Source organism: Garra rufa, chromosome 22 (assembly GCF_049309525.1).
Source record: "Garra rufa chromosome 22, GarRuf1.0, whole genome shotgun sequence".
Lineage (NCBI taxonomy): Eukaryota > Metazoa > Chordata > Actinopteri > Cypriniformes > Cyprinidae > Garra > Garra rufa.
The window spans coordinates 23,227,899-23,254,419 of record NC_133382.1 but is presented as its reverse complement, the minus strand read 5'-3'; the positions used below and the strand labels follow the sequence as shown (position 1 = coordinate 23,254,419).

General features: G+C 37.8%; 2 protein-coding genes across 3 annotated transcripts in view; both read left to right on the top strand.

The window, feature by feature from the left end:
- The first annotated feature begins 298 nt into the window (after nucleotides 1–298).
- Nucleotides 299–16,010, top strand: fbxo11b (F-box protein 11b). Its single transcript, XM_073828276.1, has 22 exons — nucleotides 299–585; nucleotides 2,545–2,672; nucleotides 2,795–2,876; nucleotides 3,015–3,159; nucleotides 3,652–3,781; nucleotides 3,995–4,078; nucleotides 4,188–4,320; nucleotides 4,410–4,516; nucleotides 5,283–5,394; nucleotides 5,893–5,999; nucleotides 7,706–7,843; nucleotides 7,937–8,154; nucleotides 8,354–8,534; nucleotides 8,652–8,774; nucleotides 8,852–8,937; nucleotides 9,086–9,162; nucleotides 9,294–9,437; nucleotides 9,708–9,818; nucleotides 12,357–12,464; nucleotides 12,565–12,673; nucleotides 12,765–12,863; nucleotides 14,192–16,010. Exons 1-22 carry the CDS (start codon nucleotides 498–500, stop codon nucleotides 14,319–14,321), a joined length of 2,640 nt encoding a protein of 879 aa, XP_073684377.1. The 5' UTR covers nucleotides 299–497; the 3' UTR covers nucleotides 14,322–16,010.
- A 6,980-nt stretch (nucleotides 16,011–22,990) lies between these two features.
- foxn2b (forkhead box N2b) overlaps nucleotides 22,991–26,521 on the top strand; it is a 38,085-nt gene continuing 34,554 nt past the window's right edge. The window contains exon 1 of one of the 2 annotated variants that reach the window (XM_073828282.1): nucleotides 22,991–23,269. In XM_073828282.1, coding sequence (XP_073684383.1) covers nucleotides 23,260–23,269 — 10 coding nt within the window. In that variant the 5' untranslated portion in view covers nucleotides 22,991–23,259. The remainder of the gene's footprint in view (nucleotides 23,270–26,521) is intronic. The other variant, XM_073828281.1, reaches the window with a different exon arrangement.

Sequence of the window (26,521 nt, the reverse complement as noted above, 5' to 3'; positions counted from 1 at the left end):
AAGATAGTCTTGTCCTAGCTGGTCTCTCAGCCGGTCTAGCTTAACTGACCTCTTGCTACCTTGACCAGGCTAGGATACCAGTTTAGGCTATTGTATTGCCATTCATAACCCTGCTTTACAAGGCACCAAGGTTACACTTCAAAACTAATTTTATTCAAGGTTGGAAGCTCAATATCTAAAAGCAGTGACACTTTTCATGTTACTCTTACTGAATATCAGTGGTGCCCCCTTGTGCATGTTCTCCATGTCCATGTTAATGGCTCCTCCTGCTAGAGAGAGAGGGAGAGAGAGACACGGAGCTCAGCACAGGGGGGAGCTGTCCGAAAAAAACACACCAACAACACCCCGAATAAGAAAAACTGCCCCGGGTTGGTGTCCTTTTTCGGCGTAGACGGGTGATTTGACTTGTTTCAGACCAGAGATTTGTGTAAATGCTAAGAACAACAGGATAAGGTTCGAGGGAAGCGTATTTTTTCTTGGTAAAGTCACCTCGCCAAATGAACTCCGTCAGAGCGAGCAGCAGGAGACCCAGGCGAGTGTCGAGGCCGCGCCCGGTGCAGCCGGAAAGAAACAACGCAGAAAGAGGTGAGAGGGAGACTTTTAAATTAACAACACTTTAATGTTGTGTCGTGTCGTGTACGGTACTTTATCTATGCGAAACGACACGGCCACTCCGAAGCCGCACGGCCTGAATAAACGGGTTTGTGTGCAGAGCGTCGAGGCGCATATATACAGGCCAGGCCGCGCTTTGTTTGGGCTTCACAAGCCAGAACCGTAAACGGCTAGCTTTTAACACACTCACCACCTTTCCGGGTTGGTTTTAACCCCAGAAACAAGGTGACAAGGTAAATGTTTGTTTATCTTTTCTATAAGCCACATCTCAAGCGTTATAAGTGGAAGACAGACGTGAGAAGTGGATTTAGGCTAGAAAATCTCCGCTGCGTAGCAGCTAGTAACGTTATCCAGTATGGGCTGCCATTGATACATAACACTGTCCATTTATGCTAAACACTAACACACAAGTGCTTCCTGCACCGCATTGGTACCTTCAACAGCATTATGTTTGGTCGGTTTTTGGTTAGTTTTGAATGCAGTAGCTGTGAAGTTAACTGTGTTTACACACTGCTATTTAGCACGCAAGCTAATGCAAGTAGCTGCGCAGTTGAGCTCACAGCGAGCAAACAGGGTTGGATAAAGGCTCCCTTTGCTGTTTTGTTGAGGGTATGTGCATAATGGGACGTTTATCACATGACTGGTTATTGTTGCAGGTTTGTAGGTGATATGCACAAGGCCCTGGGTTCTGCTTGTGGAGGTGCATCTGCGATGATCAATCAGAAACCTTTGTTTCCACGTTTAGCTTGGTTACACAGACCCCCCACTGACAGGCTTTCCAATGATAAAATGTTAAAGCATTAGGTTTGCATGCTCTTCAAGCATTTATTAGGACTTATTGATTCATTTTAGATTAGTCGAGTTTGACTACCTTACTGTTTACATTTGACGTGATGAGAAACGTTGCAGTTGTAGTCGATTTCATTAAGAAAATCAGCGTAAGAAATGCGTTGACATGAGTGTGCAGTAAGTTAATATCATGTTTTATAACCTGTACACTTAATTACTCAAATTGATTTGTTTTGGACGTTCACCATAGTGGTGCTATGGTATTAACTTCCTAGAGTAATCTGGCTTTTAGAAAGTGTATTTGCATTAGACTGGTAATGTTATGCTCCAGGTCTGTGTTTTAGGTGAAAAGGAAGAGCGTTTTCTCCAAGCTGCTTTGTTTTTGCACCTTTTTCTAGGCAGACAGACAGGAAAAAGTGAGAAGAGTCACAGCTGATCAGATAAGGATTTAATAAGCAGGTGTTGTCTTGATATTTTGCCCTGATGTACTCTTTTTCCATTGCTGTCTTGTTGTCTGTAGTCTTTGTTAGCAATGGATCAGTCAGCTGTGAGTTGCAATAAAATTCGTGACAGTTCAGAGCCAAGCTTTAGCTGCTATTCTCATCTTTCATTTTTGGATGTTGTCTCCAGGTACCAAATGTGCTGTAGGGAAGGACAGACTGTAAGGCTCTCAGGTGATCAGTACACCAGGTATTGACAGGTAGGTAGGGAACTTGCACACACAAACAGAGCTGAACAGGTAGGGAACTAAAAGACATTTGTAGCTGATTGAAGAACAGCATTTGTCGCATCTTACCTGGATCGAAATGAATCTAGCCATAGCTTTCTTATATATAAAAAGCAAGATGTCGAAAATCAAGTTGTCTTGAAGCAAATGGGTGGAAGTATTGTCTGCGCTGGTATGCTTTTGGAGAAGGCCAACAAAAAGAATTCTTTTTGACTGTTTTCATTGCAAGAATGGATCTGTTTTGTTATAGCAGGCACAGTTTGCAATGTGCACACATGGAAATCAGGCGTTTGCGGTGGAACTTGGGGTCTGAGCCTGTGCTGGGCAGGTTGAGATATGTTTTGCTGAATGGATTGTGTTTTTGTTTTTTTTTTCTTTTCTTTTTCTTCCCCCCCCCCCCCCCATGCTCTCTGTAGATGAGGACATCCCTGCAGATATGGTTGCAGAAGAATCTGGTCCAGGAGCTCAAAACAGTCCATACCAACTCCGTAGAAAGTCCCTGTTGCCTAAAAGAACAGTGTGCCCCACAAAAAACAGTATGGAGGTAAAGACTTCGCGCTTTTGAGATTCAGACTAATATCCCTGTTAATTTTGCACTTCTATCCTGATGTCTTTTTAATCTAAACTGACTAGTTTAAAAGTCAATGTTTGATTTGTGTGATGCAGGGAGCCTCCACTTCAGCCACAGAAAATTTTGGTCACAGAGCTAAACGTGCAAGAGTGTCGGGAAAATCCCAGGACTTGCCAGGTGAGTGCAGAGTGTGGTTTTGGTCATTCAATTGCGGTTACGTTATTCAATGTTTTGCTTCGTATCAATGGGGTTTTAATTAAGTGTGCCCTGAAAGCAATTTGGTTTAGATTTCATCTCCTGTTGTCTTTATTTCAGCTGCTCCTGCAGAGCAGTATCTCCAAGAGAAGCTTCCGGATGAAGTCGTTCTGAAGATCTTCTCCTACCTGCTGGAGCAGGATCTGTGCCAGGCTGCCTGCGTATGCAAGCGATTCAGTGAGCTTGCAAATGACCCCATTCTCTGGTGAGACTTTTTACATACTGACAATAGATTGATTTGCAGAAGCACATTCATCTCTTCAATTGTAGAAGTATGGAGGAGAATATTAAAGGCAATGTCATGGTGTAAGTGGGTTGCTAATGATTTAAAGAGAATAGAATTCTGTCATTAATTACTGACACTCGTGTTGTTCCAAACCTGTAAGACCTTCGTTCATCTTCGGAACACAAGTTAAAATATTTTTAATGAAATCGGAGAGCTTTCTGACCCTGCGTAGACAGCAATACAACTACCATATTTAAGACATTGGTAAAATTGTGTGTGATGCCAGTGTTTCAAGTTACGACAATGCTTTTTGTACACAAAGAATAAAAAACATAATAACAAAAATAACGACTTTATTCAACAGTTCTCTTCCACGACGAATGTTCAACAGGGGGTTCAACAACGCATGCGCTTCACGTTACAGATTCAAGTTTATATTAGTGATTGTTTTGTCTGTTGTGCAATTTATAGGAAGAGACTATACATGGAGGTGTTTGAGTATACACGGCCCATGATGCATCCAGAGCCGGGGAAGTTCTACCAGATCAACTCGGAAGAGTATGAGCAACCAAACCCGTGGAAAGAGAGCTTTCAGCAGTTGGTATGTTGTCCTTGATAAGTCAGTTTGTAAATAACAATCTATCTTCTCACATCAGGGTGGATGTGAATCCATAGATGATTTTTCCAGTTTGAGGCCTTTTGTAGTTTGTTAGACTAATAATGCTGTTCACTGTTTGAAAGGTCATGAATGTTAACTGAACCAATCAAAAATGGTTAATACAAGTCTGCTTTTGTTTTTTCTTCTTTTTCACAGTATAAAGGAGCACATGTAAAGCCTGGTTTTGCAGAACACTTTTATAGTAATCCAGCCAGATACAAAGGCAGAGAGAATATGTTGGTATGGATCTTTGGCTTCAGCAGTTTCAATTTTTTTGAAGACGGTTCATTAAATGCACTGAGGAATTTTCAGCTTCTTAGTAATTGCTGTGTTTTTCCCTGATTTGCAGTATTATGACACCATTGAGGATGCATTGGGAGGCGTGCAGGAGGCCCATTTTGATGGCTTGATATTCGTGCATTCTGGCATTTACACAGATGAATGGATCTACATTGAATCCCCCATTACAATGATTGGCGCAGGTGAACCTGATGACCTTGTTTTCATTACCTAAGATGTAATTTTTCAAACTTAGACAAAAGTCACTTAACCCCGTTTTCTTTCCTTTCAGCCTCAGGGAAGGTAGCTGACAAGGTTGTCATTGAAAACACTAGAGATTCAACGTTTGTGTTTATGGAGGGATCTGAAGACGCATATGTGGGCTACATGACCATCAGGGTGAGTCCAACAGCTTTTCCAGCTTTTTTTTCTTCGGTCAATTATCTTATTAAGGAAAGGAAAGGAGGTGATTTGAGGCCAAGTATAGTGACCCATACTTGGAATTTGTGCTCTGCAATTAACCCATCCAAGTGCACACAAACAGTAGTGAACACACACAGAGCAGTGGGCAGCCATTGCTGCGGCGCCCGGGGAGCAGTTCGGTGCCTTGCTCAAGGGACTCACCTCAGTCGTGGTATTGTGGGTGGAGAGAGTGCTGGTAATTCACTCCCCCCGCCTACAATCCCTGCCGGACCTGAGATTTGAACCTGCAACCTTTAGGTTACAAGTCCGACTCTCTAACCATTAGGCCACGGCTGCCCAGGGTTAGTGCACCCAGAAATGAAAATTCTGTCAGTAATTACTCACTCTCATGATGTTCCAAATGCGTAAGACCTTGACCCTGTAAAGACAGTTGAAGGCCCAGAAAGGTAGTAAGGACCTTAATAAAATAGTCCATACCACAGCAGTGGTTCAACCTTAATTTTATGTTCCAAAAATGAACGAAAGTCTTACAGGTTTGGAACAACATGAGGGTGAGTAATTAATGACAGAGTTTTCATTTTTTGGTGAACTATCCGTTTAAACTGGTTGCATTTGTGAATCATTGCATGATGTCTTTTAGATAATATGACTAGCTATTTTCTAAATCATCCAAGTTTCTTTTTTTGTAGAGGTTGCAGCAAATCGTGTTTTTGAGTGTGTAATATTGCTCTTTTACCCACAGTTCAACCCTGATGATAAGTCAGCACAGCACCATAATGCTCACCACTGTTTGGAGATCACAGTTAACTGCAGCCCCAACATCGACCACTGCGTTATCCGCAGTACCTGCACAGGTATGTTTCATTCTTTTTTAGACAACCATCTGGTTCTCTAGCATAATACACTCAAATTTAAAAGTGTAAGCTTTGTATGCTTTTTTTAAAATGTTTTTGGAAGATGTTTCTTATGCTTGCAAAGGCTGCTGTTAATCAAAAATACAGTGATTTAATTGTCAGCAATTATTACTTTGGTCTTCAGTGTCACATGATTCTTCAGAAAATTGGTATAATCGCATACCATAATCGCATACTAATGAAAACAGTTCTGGATACGCTATTGAATAGAAAATTAAAAATATTTTGTAGCATTATATTATAAATGTCTTTACTGTCACTTTTGATCAATTTAATGCATCATTCATCTGACTTGACAGTGCACAAAGTATACTTAATAGTATGTGTGGGAACTGAATGCATGACCTTGCTGTTAGCGCCATATTTTATTAGCTGAAATGCAGTAATTTGTTCTCGGGTGGTTTTAAGATGGCAGTATCTCTCTATCTTTGTGTGCAGTGGGATCAGCGGTGTGTGTAAGTGGTCAGGGTGCCGGACCTACCATCAAACACTGTAACATCAGCGATTGTGAAAATGTAGGACTCTACATCACTGATCATGCACAGGTAGGATTCTTTAGTGTCTATTTTGTGCATTGAAGGAACTGTTCACAATGGAAATTGTCATTATTAAGATTTTATGCTGCTTGGTTTTGCTTTTCTTCATGCAAATGTTTACCATAAAATAGGATCATATTGACCTTTCAGTCAAGCACTAAACAGGAAAAAACACATCAAAAGCTCCTTAAAAAAAGCGATTCATATGACTTTTTGCACTGTATTTCAAATCTTCTAAACTATTCCATTAATCAATATTTATTAATGGTTAATATACAAAGTTTAGTGTAACTTGTTCCCAAATTGTTTATTTTACCATCATTTCCTGTTCAAATCATGTAGTAAAAATGTTGCATTTTGATTATCTACTTCATCTCAGTGTTGACACTTTTAGTCATAAAGTGTAGATTATACAGTTGCAGACAAAGACTATTGCATGCTAATATTATTGTTTATAATAGAACACATGCATATGTGTTTATGTGTATATATATATATATGCGTGTTTGTGTATATGTACATTAGGGATGTAGCAATATAAAAATCTCACAATATGATATTTTGCAATATTAAAAAAAAAAGACAAATGAAGACTTGGGGAAAAAAATGAAATACTGTACATTTTGAAGTTAAAATGATTCTATCTAATGCACTTCAATGCACTTGGAGCAGTTCAAAATGAAAAGCTCCAACCCATGTTCTTAACTAAGAAAACTTAAGTCAGAAAAAAGTAAGTGAATTCAACTTTAAAGCGGACTCAACCCTCTTTTTAGTTATACTGTCTCAGTCTAAATTGCATTCACACTGGTGTTTTAGGAAGTCAAACAAATTAGAATATTATATATAATAATAATAATAGTGGTAACAACAATTTATTCCTATGACAGTAATATCGGTTTATTTATTTGCACTGTAAAATAAATGAAAATGATTATTTCATATTATTTTTGCTCTACACTACAGTACTTTTTACCTAATTTCTACACTTGAAAGAGATATTTTAAATTTGGACTGCAGTAACGTTACCCATTTAAATTGTTAGTTGTCAACAATTCATACTGCACTTTTAAGCTTTTATTTTGACGGAAACAGCAGTAAAGCTTTTATTTTGACGGAAACAGCAGTAAAGCTTTTATTTTGATATAAAACACCAGCTTCAGTGAAAACAGGCTTACAAAAATGCATCTCATTACAAATCTAGTGAAATGCTGTTATCATCTGCTGCGAAAATAAAGCATAAGTGGTGGCTGCTGTGTTCCCATATGCGCACTAAACTCTTATCACATACATTAAACGCATGTTCACTGTGAATGGAGACGTTCTGAGGTGCAGAAAACACTGGACCACAAGCTGATTGCCTAAAATAAGTGCGTGCTTCGCTTTGAAACGTGCAGCAAAAACAGGCTTGATGAAGGAATCAAGCCATATTGTGCTTTCGGTTTTAATTAAGCATAATGCCCCAAAATGGAGCTTAAAAGACCTTATATGTTTGAATAATTATTTTTGCCCGGAAGACCAATCGTTTCATATCGCCATGTGAACACGAAACTATCGAGACAGTTGTGCTATTGCGATACCACGATATTGATAATACTGTTACATCCCTAATATACATATATGTATGTATATAATATGTTCTTTTAAGATTAAAGATTCAAGATCTTTTAAAAAAAACATCTTGCTAAAGTATTTACTTGTGAACTGTTGTGTTACAGGGTATTTATGAAGATAATGAAATCTCAAATAATGCGCTTGCGGGTATCTGGGTAAAAAACCATGGCAATCCTATCATCAGACGTAACCATATCCACCATGGCAGAGATGTAGGAGTGTTTACCTTTGACCATGGCATGGTAATTACATCTAATATTTATTCAGTCTGAGACTTTATCTGTTCTGGGGACTAGCCAGTGAGCTGATTTCTGTCTCTTTGTCTCCCTCTGCAGGGCTACTTTGAAAGCTGTAATATCCATAGGAACAGAATTGCAGGATTTGAGGTGAAAGCATACGCGAATCCAACTGTAGTACGCTGTGAGATCCACCACGGCCAAACGGGGGGCATCTATGTACATGAGAAAGGCCGAGGCCAGTTCATAGAAAACAAAATCTATGCTAATAACTTTGCTGGTGTGTGGATCACCTCTAACAGCGACCCAACTATAAGGTGAGTCTCCATTGTCCTCACTGTGGAAATTAAATTAGCAGTGTCATATTACTATAAATCAGTAGTTATTATTAGACTTGAATATAATTATTCACTCTTTTCCTTATTTTGGATATCGATTAGCTCACTAAACACTCTGGGAATTGATTGTTCCATCTTGTTGATTATCTATAAAATAAACCATCTGCTCTTAATCTAGGGGAAATGCCATCTTCAATGGAAACCAAGGAGGTGTTTACATATTTGGAGATGGGAGGGGCCTCATTGAGGGAAATGATATTTATGGAAATGCCCTGGCTGGCATTCAGATCAGAACGAACAGCTGTCCTATAGTAAGGCACAACAAGATCCATGACGGGCAGCATGGAGGAATCTATGTGGTGAGCATGAACATGAACTGACTAATACATTTCAAGCTGCTGACAGAACAAAAAAGTGTGCACAATATGCAGTGGTCATAGAGTAACTCTCGGTGTTCTGTTTGTTTCTATTTGTAGCATGAAAAGGGCCAGGGTGTAATAGAGGAAAATGAGGTATACAGCAATACTCTGGCCGGAGTGTGGGTGACCACAGGAAGCACGCCAGTACTCAGGAGGAACAGGATACACAGCGGAAAACAGGTTTGGAAATTCAAAATTTAGTTCGGTATGATCTAGCCTTCATTCTTCCCTGCTAATTTTGTTATTTCTCTGAAAAGGTTGGAGTGTATTTTTATGACAATGGACATGGAGTACTGGAAGATAATGATATCTACAATCACATGTACTCTGGAGTCCAGATCAGGTAGGATGTAATTGAATTTCTGCTTCTTCAGGAAGTATCAGGACTACAAATTGGTTTTCAAGGGACTAGCATTTTATGTTGGATTCATTTTTTGGAATGCTTTGCACAGGATTGATGTTTTATCTTTGTTTTGTTTTTTTAAACAAAGAACTGGAAGCAATCCAAAAATCAGAAGAAACAAAATTTGGGGTGGACAAAATGGAGGTATCCTTGTTTACAATTCTGGTAAGTTCTTCATCCACTGTCTCTGTCTTTTCAATCCTTATGAAGCTTGTTAATTAAGTTTTTTTGTTTCAGACGAAAGGTTTCTGTTTTCTTGTGTTCTTGTTTAACATCATTTGATGGTCTGTTCCTAGGGCTGGGTTTTATTGAGGACAATGAGATCTTTGATAATGCCATGGCGGGGGTGTGGATTAAGACGGACAGCAACCCCACGCTGCGCAGGAATAAAATCCATGATGGACGGGATGGGGGCATTTGCATATTCAACGGCGGGAGGGGTAAGATTGGATTGGGAAATTTCTTACTAGTGCAGGAAATGCTACGCCAGCTGAGGGTGACTTGAAGTAGTAAAAACAGACTCCTAGACATGGATCAATGGTTGTCTTGAGCTAAATCACACAACTAAGGATTAATCCTCCAATAAAAACCCTTGTGGTTCAACACTAAGCTTAATCTGAGTCAACAAGCTGGCGAAATAATATAATGGATGTACCATGTCTGATCTTTATGATGAAAACTAATAGCCGTGTCTTCATATGCATGTTCAGGGTTGTTGGAAGAGAATGATATCTTCAGGAACGCACAGGCTGGTGTTCTCATCAGCACAAACAGCCACCCGGTGCTGCGGAAGAACCGGATATTTGACGGCTTTGCTGCAGGTCAGTAAAAGGTTTAGGTCAGAAATGAGTACATGCTGCCACTGTGGTGGTCTAAAAGGAATAGTTCTGCCAAAAATGAAAATTTGCTGATTTTTTTTTTTTTAATCGGAACAGATTCAGAGAAATAATTTGCTCATCAGCACAGTAATCCAAGTAATGATTCCACTCAATTAATGTCCTGTGAAGTAAAAAGCTGTTTGTGTCAAACTGTTGTTTTAATCCAAAATACCAGTCCATGATCCACAATAATGCTTCCTCCAGTGAAATTCACTGCAGAGGGCTTATTTGGTGAGAAAGTGATGTAATACTAAATTTCTCAAAATCTGTTTCGATGAAGAAACAAACTCATCTATATCTTGGATGGTCTGAGGCCGAGTAAATTTTCAGCAAATTGTCATTTTTGGGTAAACTGTTCCTTTACCATATGTGACCCTGGACCACAAAATCAGTCGTTAAGGTGAACACTGCAAAAAATGCTTTTCTTACTTAGATTTTTTTTGTCCTGTTTCCAGGCAAAAAATATCTAAAAATTCCAGAAGGATTTTCTAAAAAAAAAAATGATTGTCTTGCTTTTAGAAAAAACTAAATTAAGTGCATTTTTGCTTGAAACAAGCAAAATAATCTGCCAATGGGGTAAGAAAAATAATCTTGTTTTCTGTTTGAAATCAGATTTTTTTTGCTTACCCTGTTGGCAGATTATTTTGCTTGTTCTAAGCAAAAACTCAACTTAATTTTGACTTGTTTTTTCTGAAAACAAGAAAATATTTTTTACTTGTCTAGAAAATCCTTCTTGATTCAAGAATGTTTAGATACTTTGGCTGGAAATTTTGCAGTTAATTGTTTTGAAATTGAGACAACATTTAGGACAACATTTGGCCAAGATAAAACTATTTGAAAATTTGGAATCTGAGGGTACAACAAAATTTAAACTTTTAAAGTGCCTTTAAAGTTGTCCAAATGAATGCATAAGTTTATATCTCAATTCTGAGAAAAAATTGCAAGAAATAAAACGTCAGGGCCCGTATCCCTAAAGAATTTTTGTGCAAAAAGTGGCTCCTAGCGGCCAAATTCTAAGAAAATTCTCAGAGTCATGACGTTTTCTTAGAATTTCCCCTAAAAGTGACATGAAAATCCCAGTTAATATAAAAGCTATTCCTCAAGATTCCTAGCGCTTAAAAGGGCTCCTAAGGCGAGATCTGCTAAGAGCAGGGAAGAGGACTTTTAGTGGCTTAGGAGTTCCCCTAAGCAGCTGCACAAAATGGCCAACAGAGGAGGCAGGAGAGATGTCCTGCAAACACTGGATGACAGGGAATTATTGAGACGCTACAGATTGGATCGTGCAGGAATCATGTTTGTGGTGGATCTCCTTAGAGATGCAATTACTTCAACTCGACGCCACAACGCTATTACACCGGAGAAGAAAGTAATCACAGACATTGATAAAAGCTGAGCCGTGTTACCCTCGTTAAGACCACACTGAGTTGTAACGTTGCAATTTCTACTTCATTAAGGACAGCCCCTTGAGATAGGCCATCTTGTTTTCAATGGGGTCCATATGGGAGTGAAAGTACAAAATATGCCAGCTAGGATATTAATATGAGCAAATAAGACACAAATCATTATTTGAACAGGGTGTAATGAGCTTAAGTTTTCACATATTTTAGATTCTAATGTTAGGCTATAACCCCTACAGCTTACTATTCATTTTCCATTTTCTTGAATGTGAAATATTATTTACAATTACAGTCTGCATAAGATTCGAGTGTATAATTATGTTTATTGATTTGAGGGTACATCCTTTGCTCATTATCACCAAAAGTTAATTTTCATCAAACTTGTAGGATCAACCAATCACGGCTTTTGAAATGATGACTCATACCTAGCAACGGGGTCAACCACACCTCCTCACTAAGATAGGATTTTCCATCCATTCCTTGCTCAGAGTTCACTGAAAATGTTCTGGAATCACTTCTAAGCTAAAACTCCTGGCAAGGAATTTTTAGGTTAAGTTAGGAGCTCTCTGAGAGGATTCTCAGAATCTTTAAGGATACGGGCCCAGAATTGCGGGACACCTGCATTTGTGACACAAAAGGTCAGAATTGTGGGGAAAAAAAGTCAGAATTGCAAAAAATAAGATTATGACTAAAAAAAAAAATTATAAATAAAAACTTTGAGAAAAGCATTTTTAAAGTTGTCCAAATGAATGCATATTACTAATCAAAATGAAGTTTTGATATATTTACGATAGGAAATTTAGAAATATATCTTCATGGAACATGAGCTTTACTTTATCTTAATGATTTTTGGCATAAAAAAAAAATTATAGTTTTTACCCATACAATGTATTGTTGACTATTGCTACAAAAATATGTGCTACTTATGACTGGTTTTGTGGTCCAGGGTCACAAATAATGTTTTTTTTTTTTTGTCATCTTAATGGTAAGTTGTAGAATAATAAAAATGTCTGTGTCATCATGGTTGTGTAGTAAGTTTTCTATTCAGTCGTCCAAATAACGCTGTCTGTCATCCTCGCTTTAGGCATTGAAATCACAAACCATGCCACAGCGACTCTGGAAGGCAATCAAATATTCAACAACCGATTTGGAGGCTTGTTTCTAGCCTCTGGTGTCAATGTTACAATGAAAGGTAAACATTATTATTATTGAAACCCATAGCTGATTATCTTTCTCACTTCACCTCAATGATATATATGTATGTTAATATAAATGTTTTTGTAACTTTGTAGATAACAAAATCATGAACAATCAGGATGCCATAGAAAAGGCGGTGAGCAGAGGTCAGTGCCTGTACAAGATTTCCAGTTACACCAGCTACCCCATGCACGATTTCTACAGGTAATCAGAAGGCAGGCAACTTGAAGCCGTCTGCTTTGGAAACCAACAGAATTGGTTGTAGTATTCACCTTTTTCTATTCTCTTGTATTAGGTGTCACACCTGTAACACAACAGACCGGAATGCAATTTGTGTGAATTGTATTAAGAAGTGCCACCAAGGGCATGATGTGGAGTTTATACGGCATGATAGGTAAGTGCAAAATCTTGTATGCAGTGCAATATGTATACACTGCTGTTCAAAAGTTTGGGGGGGGGGGGTTTATATATATTTTTGAAAGAAATCTCTTTATTTAATCAGTAATATAATGTGTGGCAGAGCTCACTTTTCAGCAGCCATTACCTCAGTCATCAGTGCCACATAGAAATCATTCTAATATGCTGATTTGGTGCACAAAACTTTTTTTTTTCACTGATGGAAAATATGGAAGCAGTTTGCGCCACAGAATAATAAATAAAAAAAACTTCACCAAAGGTGGTGAAGTTTTTACCTCACAACTCCCAACTTTTTTCTTGCAGTTGCGAGTTTATATCTCGTAATTCTGACTTTTTTTTTTTTCATCAGAAATCCGTGATACAAAATTACAATTGTAAGTTATAAAGTCAAGAATAGTGGGATATAAACTCGCAATTGCAAGAAATAAAGTCAGAATTACAGGATAAAAACAACGCAATTCTGACTTTTTTTGTTGCAAATGCGAGTTTATATCTTACAATTCAAGGAAAGGAGGAAAAGGAAAGGTGGTGACGTGAGGCCAAGTTTGGTGACCCATACTAGGAATTTGTGCTCTGCATTTAACCCATCCAAGTGCGCACACACAGTAGTGAACACACACACACCCGGAGCAGTGGGCAGCCATTGCTGCGGCGCCCGGGGAGCGAGTTTATATTTCACAATTCAGACTTTTTTTCTTGCCATTCTGACTTTTTTTTCTAATATTTGTGAGAGATAAAATGTAAAAACTGCTAATTTATATCTCGCAATTCTGAGAAAAAAAAAGTCTGAATTGCAAAAAACGCAATTACTTGTCATTTTTTCATTCAGTGGCGAGAACAGGCTTCCATAGAAAAGTCATTGGGATAAAAAGTTAATTTTATTAACTATTAATTTATTATTATATTTTTCTTTTTGAAATTACGAATTTACATCTCACAATTCTGAACTTACATTTCTAAATTGTTTCTTGTATCCACTATAGAATAAAAATAAAAAGACAATTGCGCTTTCTCACATTTCTGACTTTTTCTCAGAATTGTGAGAAAACTTTGAGAGAAAAAGTCACAATTGCTTTTTTTTTAATGGGAAACCACTTTATTTATTGATTGATTGAAACAAGCTTTTATAGAAAACAGTTGTGCTGCTTAATATTTTTGCAAAACTGATACATTTTTAAGAAAAAGCTATAGCTCACAGGAATAGCTATAGTTCCGGGTGAATTGCAGAATTAAAATGTTTCTTTAGGATTTAGTGGATGCATGGATTAATCTGTTCTAATCCCTTTTGTAATCTGTCCTATCCAGGTTTTTTTGTGACTGTGGCGCGGGTACATTGTCCAATCCTTGCACATTGGCCGGAGAGCCGACCCATGACACGGACACTCTGTATGACTCTGCACCTCCCATAGAATCCAACACATTACAGCACAACTGAGATCAAGCTCAACCTCCATCACAGCACCCTGGCCTTTATCTTACCTGCCTACAAATCCAGAGCGCCTGCCATTTCTGGGCCAGAGAGAGACCTGGTGTGCGACGTGTGTGTGGAAAACTAAAACTGTCAGACTTTGAAATTAATCATTTTAAGAGAAACTATCTTTGGAAAGGTGAAACGCAGAACTCCGAAGCCGTGTAAAGCTGGTGCAGACTCTCTTGTATATTGCTAACTGAGAAGATGTTTGGATGCAAGGAGTTCTCTTCACTTCTGGTTGGGAGCGTGATGGGTGATTTGGAAGAGTGAAATATTGTGAAGCAATATGTTGACTCAGGATTCTGGAGATTATGGAGGTGGGCGCCACAGCGGTGTTGAGTTCGGGAGGGGAGTAGACTTTCTTTGGTCCTTCCAATCGCAAAATCCAATGCCGTGCGCCCTGCCCTGTGCAACTTCAGTGCTACGTGGAGATTCAAGACGAGTTCTGCTGCAGTTTTTGTACAGATCAGACCGCGACCCGAGCCACTAGGAGCTACAGATCGTGGTTTCTCGGATTAGAGGCAGAGCCATGGCATTATGGCTTCCGGCGACTGTTTTTTGACAGCAGATGTGCTGAAATATATGTATGATATAAAAAATTAACAAAAGAAAAAAAAAAAACAATGTGATTAGCACTTGCTTTTTTTTTAATATGTTAATATGTGTTTCTGATCTACAAATATGATTTTAATGCTTTCTCATGTAGTTTTGTATTTTCAGGCAAAAAAAAAATCTTACTGTATTTGAATGTCTTTTATTTTATTATATATTATTATTATTATTATTGTTATTAATATTTTTGTTAGCACACATTAGGCTTGCTGTAATCATACTCATGTCTCAGCATATAAGTTCTTTCTGTGAAAGAGGAATAACAAAGAAACGATCAGAAAACTAACACTAAATTGTCCTCCAGCATTTTTTTTTTATTTTTTTTATGAGGTGACTTAAGTTTATATGAGCGATTGAAGTGTGGAACTTACGGTTGTGCAGGTTCAAAAATGTTAGCATCACCTTTTTTTGCTGCCATAATTAGAAAAAGGGTTATTTTTGCCTGTTGTATTTATCTTTCTCCTTCTCAAGTTCCCTTTCTAAATATTTGGAGCTTTAATCTCCAAGCGGTTTGAAGTGTTAACCAAGGGCCCAAAGAATTCTGAAACATGTTGGTTAATCTTACACAGAATGTAAAGAGAATTTTCTATTAAAAACAATTCCAGAGCATTTTCATTCAGTTAATTTTTTGTCCATGTGGTCATAGCATCCTGAAAATGCCTGTTGACTTTTAAAAGCATTTTTATTGCATTCTTTTGGGCCCGTGGCCTGACTTGTGCCTGTTTTAAGTCCAATAGCATTTGAAAAGCCTTGCTAGAGTTGGTTATATCGGAGGCCTCTGGCCTCTTCGAAGCTGAGACAAGTATCTCTACAGCCCCATTGTCTTTTTGCCCCTCAAACTTCATCTATGTGTAATGTGGTGACTGTGGCTTCTCATGCAGCCTGAATTTTATGCATGTGTACCATAACATCTAGACTTAATATATTGTGAAGTCTTCAATAACCATTATGTAGATGCTAGTATGAATTTAAAAAGGGTTTAATTTCCTAGAAAAGAACAGAAACTGGTCATTTTTAAGAAAATAAACTTTATTAGATCAACACTGGTTGTGCTTGGTTTTGTCCTGATGATACCTTTGACAGGAAGTTTGCTGTTTTAATCACCTGCTTTATAGTTTGCACTACCTTCTGATAAAACCCCTAACATCTGTCACTGTAGTTGAACAGTATAGTATACTACCTTCAAGAGCTTGTTCAACATGATTCGATTACAGTTATTATAAGACAAAGCCACCCTGATTGCAGGTGTCGCCTTCCTGTAATAACCTAATGCAGATACTCGACTTGAGCAAATACCGTAGGCAAGGTGCTCGAAGAAGCACCTTGTGCTATAGGAGACTTTTACAGCTGTGTGCTTTATCTAGTCTGATAAGAATAAGTCGTTATTGACTGAATTCATGAACCCTGTGCTTTCCACAATTCCTGGGTAAATATGCGCCATCTATAGGCAAACAACCTAAAACCTTTCAGAGTTGGAAATCTGCTCAACTGCATTGATTTTTAGATATTTTGTGGCATGTTGACGCACTCAGGTTTCAAGTATTTAATGTGTGTTCTTTATTTTGCATGTTTTTGTTTTAGATGAGATAATAGATCATCTGTGTTCAAAGGTTGTATGTGGCCTAAATCTATTAGATTTGTTTTTAGATCAGAGGTTTAAAAAAAACCTGATCCTTTGGTGATTTTGTACATTTGCCCACTGACAAAGAAATAATCAGTCTATAATTTTAATGGTAGGCTTATTTGAACAGTGAGAGAATAACAAAACAATCTAAAAAAGCACATTTCAAAAAGTTATAAATTGATCAGCATTTTAATAAGTTAAATAAGTATTTGACCCCTTCGCTAAACATGACTTAGTAGTTGGTGGCAAAACCCTTGTTGGCAATCACAGAGGTCAGGCGTTTCTTGTGGTTGGCCACAGGTTTGCACACATCTCAGGAGGGATTTGGTCCCACTCCTCTTTGCAGATCCTCTCCAAGTCATTAAGGATTTAAGGCTGATGTTTGGCAACTCAAACCTTCAGCTCCCTCCACAGATTTTCTATGGGATTAAAGTCTGGAGACTGGCTAGGCCAATCTAGGACCTTAATGTGCTTCTTCTTGGGCCACTCCTTTGTTGCCTTGGTGTGTTTTGGGTCATTGTCATGCTGGAATAACCATCCACGACTCATTTTCAATGCCCTGGCTGAGGGAAGGAGGTTCTCACCCAAGATTTGACAATACATGACCTGTCCATCGTCTCTTTGATGCGTTGCAGTTGTCCCCTCCTCTTAGCAGAAAAACACCCCCAAAGCATGTTTCCACCTCCATGTTTGACTGGGGATGGTGTTCTTGGGGTCACAGGCAGCATTCGAGTTGAGTTCATGCCAAAGAGCTTGATTTTGGTCTCATCTGACCACAACACTTTCACCCAGTTCTCCTCTGAATCATTCAGATGTTTGTTTGCAAACTTCAGTCAGGCCTGTAGATGTGCTTTCTTGATCAGGGGGACCTTGCGGGCACTGCAGGATTTCTGTCCTTCACGGCGTAGAGTGTTACTAATTGTTTTCTTGGTGACTATGGTCCCAGCTGCCTTGAGCTCATTGACAAGATCCTCCAGTGTAGTTCTGGGCTGATTCCTCACCGTTCTTATGATCTTTGAAACTCCACGAGGTGAGATCTTGCATGGAGCACCAGACCGAGAGAGACTGACAGTTATTTTGTGTTTCTTCCAACTGTTGTCACCTTCTCACCAAGCTGCTTGATGATGGTCTTGTAGCCCATTCGAGCCTTGTGTAGGTCTACAATCTTGTCCCTGACATCCTTGGACAGCTCTTTGGTCTTGGCCATGGTGGAGAGTTTGGCATCTGATTGATTGCTTCTGTGGACAGGTGTCTTTTATACAGGTAACAAACTGAGATTAGGAGTACTCCTTTAAGAGAGTGCTCCTAATCTCACCTTGTTACCTGTATAACAGACACATGGGAGCCAGAAATCTTGCTGATCGATAAGGGATCAAATACTTATTTCACTCATTAAAATGTAAATCAATTTATAACTTTTTTGAAATATATTTGTCTTATTGTTATTCTGTCTCTCACTGTTAAAATGAACCTACCATTAAAATGATAGACTGATCTTTTCTTTGTTAGTCGGCAAACATACAAAATCAGCAGGATATCTGTATCTACAGTCGTGGCCAAAAGTTTTGAGAATGACACAAATATTAGTTTTCACAAAGTTTGTTGCCAAACTGCTTTTAGATCTTTGTTTCAGTTGTTTCTGTGATGTACTGAAATATAATTACAAGCACTTCATACGTTTCAAAGGCTTTTATCGACAATTACATGACATTTATGCAAAGAGTCAATATTTGCAGTGTTGGCCCTTCTTTTTCAGGACCGAGTGGGCATGCTCTCAATCAACTTCTGGGCCAAATCCTGACTGATAGCAACCCATTCTTTCATAATCACTTCTTGGAGTTTGTCAGAATTAGTGGGTTTTTGTTTGTCCACCCGCCTCTTGAGGATTGACCACAAGTTTTAAGATCTGGGGAGTTTCCAGGCCATGGACCCAAAATTTCAACGTTTTGGTCCTCGAGCCACTTAGTTATCACTTTTGCCTTATGGCACGGTGCTCCATCGTGCTGGAAAATGCATTGTTCTTCACCAAACTGTTGTTGGATTGCTGGAAGAAGTTGCTGTTGGAGGGTGTTTTGGTACCATTCTTTATTCATGGCTGTGTTTTTGGGCAAAATTGTGAGTGAGCCCACTCCCTTGGATGAGAAGCAACCCCACACATGAATGGTCTCAGGATGCTTTACTGTTGGCATGACACAGGACTGATGGTAGCGCTCACCTTTTCTTCTCCGGACAAGCCTTTTTCCAGATGCCCCAAACAATCGGAAAGAGGCTTCATCGGAGAATATGACTTTGCCCCAGTCCTCAGCAGTCCATTCGCCATACTTTTTGCAGAAGATCAATCTGTCCCTGATGTTTTTTTTGGAGAGAAGTGGCTTCTTTGTTGCCCTTCTTGACACCAGGCCATCTTCCAAAAGTCTTGGCCTCACTGTGCGTGCAGATGCGCTCACACCTGCCTGCTGCCATTCCTGAGCAAGCTCTGCACTGCAGCTGAATCCTCTTTAGGAGACGATCCTGGCGCTTGCTGGACTTTCTTGGACGCCCTGAAGCCTTCTTAACAAGAATTGAACCTCTTTCCTTGAAGTTCTTGATGATCCTATAAATTGTTGATTTAGGTGCAATCTTAGTAGCCACAATATCCTTGCCTGTGAAGCCATTTTTATGCAACGCAATGATGGCTGCATGCGTTTCTTTGCAGGTTAACAATGGAAGAACAATGATTTCAAGCATCACCCTCCTTTTAACATGTCAAGTCTGCCATTCTAACCCAATCAGCCTGACATAATGATCTCCAGCCTTGTGCTCGTCAACATTCTCACCTGAGTTAACAAGACGATTACTGAAATGATCTCAGCAGGTCCTTTAATGACAGCAATGAAATGCAGTGGAAAGTTTTTTCGGGATTAAGTTCATTTTCATGGCAAAGAAGGACTATGCAATTCATCTGATCACTCTTCATAACATTCTGGAGTATATGCAAATTGCTATTATAAAAACTTAAGCTGCAACTTTTCCAATTTCCAATATTTATGTAATTCTCAAAACTTTTGGCCACGTCTGTAGTATCCCACACTTTTGTTCAGGTCACTACTATTCTACCAGTACTAATAATACACACAAAATTGTGCTTACATTATTCATAACTAAAAACTGAAATTAATAAAAAGTATTTTAGACACATGACTGGTAGGCAGTTCAGACGTTTAAAGCCAAATAAATAGAAGTGCGTAGTGTTTACACATACTTACAGCCTTGAACTGCTTATCTAGGGAAATGTGTGGAACTGGATTGTATATTAAACTGGATGACCTGTTCTGACACAGAAAAAACAAGTAGGCCACAACTAAAGTCTAACTGACGTGACCCACACCTACATCTTATAAAACTAAGTGATATGAGGGAAATAAATTACACATTTCACCAAGCTATAACCCCAGCCATAGACACTGATGGGTACATATCAATTAGGGTTTTCAATGGCTTCAACTTTTACATTTGTCTACCCTCAGTTTGGAATGTGTGGTTACGTCCTTATCTGGAATTAACACGTGATTATACGTGCAATAAAGTAACACCACACTGACACACTGACACATTGGACGCATTACAAAACGAAAAGCATTCCTTAAAAGCCTTGCTTTTTTTAAAATAGAGTTGTAATTATGATGTGGAAAAACATGGCACATGTTTTTTCACTTTGGGGTGAAAAAGTGACGCATTTGCATATGCAAACACATTTAAGGAATAGTTTACCCAAAAATGAAAAATTGGCTGAAAATGTACTCACCCTCAGGCCATCCAAGATGTAGATGAGTTTGTTTCTTCATCAAAATAGATTTTAAGAAATGTAGCATCACTTGCTCACCAATAGATTCTCTGCAGTGAATGGGTGCCGTCAGAATGAGAGTCCAAACAGCTGATAAAAACATCACAATAATCTGCATGTAGTCCACATGGACTCCAATCCATCAATTAATGTCTTGTGAACCAAAACTTTGTGTTAACACATGATTGAGGCATTTTTATTATTCAGTTATATCAATAATATTGCTTTTTTTCAGTGAAAAATCATCTTGTCTGAATCAGGAGAGAAATATGCACAGAACAATCACATCTTAAAAGCTAAAACAGACAAAACAGTTACAAACAAATTCTGATGTGAGAAGATAACAGGTTATAGACTTTTTCACTGGAGAAAGTGTTATTGATTATGGACTGGTATTTTTGCCAGAAGCAATGGTTCACAGTAACACATCTTAATTATTGATTTGTTTTTTACAAACATGCAGCTTCACAATGCAATAATTGGTGGACTGGAGTCAAAAAGATTACTTGTGGATTTCTGTGATGTTTTTATCAGCTATTTAAACTCTCATTCTGACGGCACCCATTCACTGCAGAGGATTCATCAGTGAGCAAGTGATAAATGATACACTTCTCCAAATCTGTTGTGCTGAAGCAACAAACTCATCTACATCTTGAATGGCCCGAGAGTGAGTAAATTCTCAACCATTTTTCATTTTTAGTTAAACTATTCCTTTAACATTTGATAAAATTATTGGAAAATTCATGATTTGCAGTGAACAGCCCAGTGTCTTCTATGAAATGTGCTTGACATAATGTTAAAATTAGAAATAAATAAACAAATACTTAAAATCAATACCTTAAGATCCTTGGGAATGAAGTTAGCGTGTTGTATCTGGTCTCAACTTAGTCCTCACTGTCCTCTGCTGAAGACGCTGACAGACCCTCCTTCAGTCCACCTCAGTGCCATAAATCAATCATGTGATTGGAAAGCAACATGAATAGATTGGTTGCATAAACATCTCCTGTAATGAGGCTACAGTTAATACACTTTTACTTCTTTCTAATTATTTAATTAGATAATGCAGGCCTGGTAACCTGCATTTAGGGCTTACAATTAATCCTTTTAGATTTAACGATATTTACTCTTTGCTACTACAAAACTACTAGATGTAATGGGTATTATAAACTATAATGTACAATGCAAATTAGAAATAACTAAAACATCACTATTTTGTTTATTCACTGATTATTAGGGATAGTTCACCCAAAAATGCAAATCACCACTTTCACACAAATACAATTGGAGTTATATTAAAAAAGCTCTTCCAAGCTTTATAATGGCAGTGAATGGCTGTTGAGATTCTGAAGTCCAATAAAGTGCGTCTATCCATCATAAAAGTACTCCACACGCTTCAGGTCGTTAATAAAGGCCTTCTAAAGCGAATTAATGTGTTTGTCCAAGAAAAATGTCCATATTTAAAACATTATAAACCACAATCTCTAGCTTCCACTTATTGTCATACACGTGGTTACAAGAGAGCGGCGCTCCAGCATACGACATAGGACAAAGACGAACATGTGACGAACGCGGAAGCACAGAGAAAAAAGCAAAACAAATAACGGTCATGAATTAGAAGTACAAATCAAGGATTTGTGAAGAAAAATGCCTGAGGATTTCGATATAAGCCAAGAGTAGACTGGTTTTCCTTTGTAAACAAAACCTGGTTTTCACAAGACTAACATATTCTTACCTACGTCCTTTGTCATTTGCTGGAATGCCACTTTCTCATAAACACACGTACAACATTTAGCAAAAGCTATAGATTACAGTTTATAAAGTTTTAAATATTTTTTTTTTTTACACAAATGCATTAATTTACTTCAGAAGGCCTTTATTAACCCACCAGAGCAGCTTGGGGCACTTTTTATAACGGATGGATGCAGTTTTCTGGACTTCAAAATCTTAACACCCATTCACTGCGATTAAAAAGATTGGAAGAGCCGGGACATTTTTTAATATAACTCCAATTGTATTCATCTGAAATATGAAAGTCATATACACCCAAGATAGTTTGAGGGTGAGTAAATCATGGGGTCATTTTCATTTTTTGGTAAACTATGCCTTTAAGACTGCATTAGGAATTGAAATGAACCAAGAAAGGGTTAAATATTTCAGTCTGAAAGGGTTGAATTTTTAATAGATGAAAAAAGAGAAAATATAAAAAGTATAGTACTTTATGACTTTCCAGCGAGTTTAAAATCTCATTGGAGGACAATACTTATATAAGTTGGTAACTTTTAAGTACCTCTACTTCACACCGCGAAGTAGCTTACGATTGGACGACGAGCCTCCAGGACTCCCCCGCTAATGACGCAACAGCATCTGACCTCGTTTCCAGCGTAAGCTGGTTGGTGGTCAAACGCCGTCTAAGTTACTAAAGCCATTAAATATGAAGCAAATTCTCAATGAGAATATGACGTCAAAATGTCTGACTCTACACTGACTGGTTTAAGCGAAAGCCTTTGAAATACCACCCATTTTTTTCGTCACAAACCTCTCACGAACGAATGAATAACGTGGTGCAACGCGGAGCGCATGCTGAACGCAATTGCTTAGGTTTGCTAAAAAAGTGCTACTGCGATGCGGCAGTTGTCAGGGGGATATCGGAGAGGAGGGGGTGTGATTGGCTGAAGTGGCCCTGTTGCCTTGGCGACGGTAGGGGGGGTACGGAAGCGTTGCCGTGCGGCGTGATCTCCGCGCTGCGTGGATGGAGGAAGCAGCTGCTGATCTTTTGACACAGCGCAAGCGAAAGGCTACTGCATGAAAGCACGGGAGCTTTTGTCGTCGGACGCGACAGTAGAATGCACGAATGTAAGTAAACGCTTTTCGGTGTTATTCATTTGAGGGGAAATCTTATATGTCAGCGCGTTATTAACCAGATGACAAGTATAAAACGTGTCTCTTGACCTCCCTACTTTTGGTGTTTACGTTTTTTAAACGAATATTTCTTTGATTCATCTTTCGTATTTAAATATACACCCGTCTGTTTTATTGATAGAATACATTTATGAACATTTTACACCATGTGATCTTGCTAGCTAACTTAGTTGAGTAAAATGCATGCGTTTGCCGTCGAGCTGACACGAGACATTAAACCAAGCACATTCCAGTCGTATCCGTACACTTTTTCTGAATGAATACTTCAACCCCAAAACATATCCAGCGACTTTTTCTTGGCTGTTTTATTTCGCTAGCTGTGCAGATTCTCACCGCGAAGCTTTGCTTTAAAGCCACGCATTAGCTTGACGCTAACTGAAGATCCTCGTTCTAAAGACTGGCCAGCGTTCTTGTGACATTATCTGCGGAAGTTTCAGAACGCACGACAGATATGCTGTCATAAAACATATTTTAAATACAATTCGAATTTAAACGTCAGCCGGCGCGAAAGTGCCTTTAAAATCGAAAGCGCCAAATAAAAACAACATTCGAATAGAACGTTAATCGAATGCGCGATAGTCGCCTATAACAACAGAGTAATGCTAAAGGTTACAGTTGAAGGTTACAAATATATATATATTCAGTTTGTGGCGAGTAGTGAGAATCTAGGGCAACTATGTAACACGAGATGTGAGGGTGGGGGCTGTTATTTTCTAGTGTTTTGTTTTGCCTTGTTACTTGTTGTGGTTGTACATAAGCATTCGTTGAGAACGAAAGCAAAGGACTGGTAGTTTTGCTCGTGACTTGTTGATGAAATGGGATGTTCTGACGCGGACGTGCACTCATTATTTCCGGCGGTAGATAACGTCTGAGTGACATTGACACGTGGTCCGAGTGAACGCATAGCTGTGCTTAGGGACGAGTACACAACTCTGAGCAGCGTGTCACATGAGCACATTATTTAGTTCTGCTGTCTACTTTTGCACTTTAGACTGTAGACTCATTCAGGTCAGGTTGCGTAGGCAGTGAAAAGGGTGTCTGTGTTGTTAACAGGGTTGTCATGTATTTGCTTTTATTTGCAGTATGGCCACATTAGCTGCATCCACAGTGTACAGAATTCAGATGCATAGCTAGCTGCATCTGAAAGGGCACAAGTGCCTAAAGAGACTTCATTAGTAGCGAATCCTGCGCTAATGTAGTGAATGGCAATAGTGTCTGTGCAGTGCTGTTTTCTCTGGAGGGCTTTTGTAGGACACAGCAAATGATCCCTTGCTTATTGCTTCTCTCCTGGCATTAAACGGGAAATTAATTAGTCTCATTATGACTCTCACAATGATAGATAAGATCTGGCTCTTGGCTGTATGCAGTTGCTGTCCCACAAAAGCTGAAGAAATGAGAAATGCAGCTAAAATTATTTAAACTCTCACTCTGCAAGGTACAACACACACACACACACACACACACACACACACACACACACACACACACACACACACATATATATATATATATATATACAGGGAGAGAGAAAGATTTGTTTTATTGTATACATTTATATTTTATTATTTTATTAATCAAGACACCCAAACCTGGTTGAACCATGCTGCCAAAATGCAAATTTTATTGTCGTTTTGAAAAAAAAAAAAAAAAAAAAAATTATATATTTATTATTTTATTTATCAAGACATCCGAACCTGGTTGAACCTTGCAGCCAAAGGCTGGTTTTATTTTATTGATTATTTTATTCATAAAGTCTTCCAAACCTGGTTGAATCTTGCAGCCAAAACGCACATTTTATTGTTGTTTTCAATAAAATAAAAATAAAGGAATTAAATATTTTATTTTATACATTTAATGTTTATTTTATCAAGACATCCAAACCAGGTTGAACCTTGCAGCCAAAGACTGTTTTTTTTATTCATTATTTTATTTATAAAAAGATCCAAACCTGGTTGAACCTTGCAGCCAAAACAAACATTTTATTGTCGTTTTGAATACAATAAAATATAAGAATTAAATATGTTAATTTTTTTTACATTTATTGATTATTTTATTCATAAAGACTTCCAAACCTGGTTGAATCTTGCAGCCAAAACGCACATTTTATTGTCGTTTTGAATAAAATAAAATATAAGAATTTAATATGTTAATTTTTTTTAACATTTATTGTCTATTTTATTTATCAAGACAGTCAAACCTGGTTGAATTTTGCAGCCAAAATGCAAATGTTATTGTTGTATTGAATAAAATAAAAAGGCATTAAAGAAATTTATTTTATGTGTTTATTATTTTATTTATCAAGACATCTGAACCTGGTTGAACCTTGCAGCCAAAGACTGATTTTATTTTATTTTATTGATTATTTTATTCATAAAGACTTTCAAACCTGGTTGAATCTTGCAGCCAAAACGCACATTTTATTGTCGTTTTCAATAAAATAAAATAAAGGTATTAAATATTTTATTTTATGCATTTAATGCTCATTTTATCATGACATCCAAACCAGGTTGAACCTTGCAGCCAAAACGCACATTTTATTGTTGTTTTCAATAAAAGGAATTATTAAGGAATATTAAGGAATTAAATATTTTATTTTATACATTTATTGTTTATTGTTTTATCAAAAAATCCAAATCAGTTTGAACCTTGCAGCCAAAGACAATTTTTTTTTCCATTCATTATTTTATTTATAAAAAGATCCAAACCTGGTTGAACCTTGCAGCCAAAACACACATTTTATTGTCATTTTGAATACAATAAAATATAGGAATTAAATGTATTAGTTTTATTTAATACCTTTATTGTTTATTATTTTATATATCAAGACATTCAAACTTGGTTGAACCTTGCAGCCAAAGACTGATTTTATTTTATTGATAATTTTATTTATAAAAACATCCAAACCGGGTTAAACCTTGCAGGCAAAACACACATTTATTGTAATTTTTAATCAATTAAAAATAAAGGAATTAAAAATATTTTATTTTATACATTTTTTATTGATTATTTTATTTATAAGAAACATCCAAACCTGGTTGAACCTTGCAGCCAAAACACATTTTATTGTCGTTTTGAATTAATTAAATATAGATATATTTATTTCATTATATACATTTATTGTTTTTATCTTATTTATCAAGGCATCCAAACCTGGTTTAACCTTATTTTATTTTATTTTATTTTATT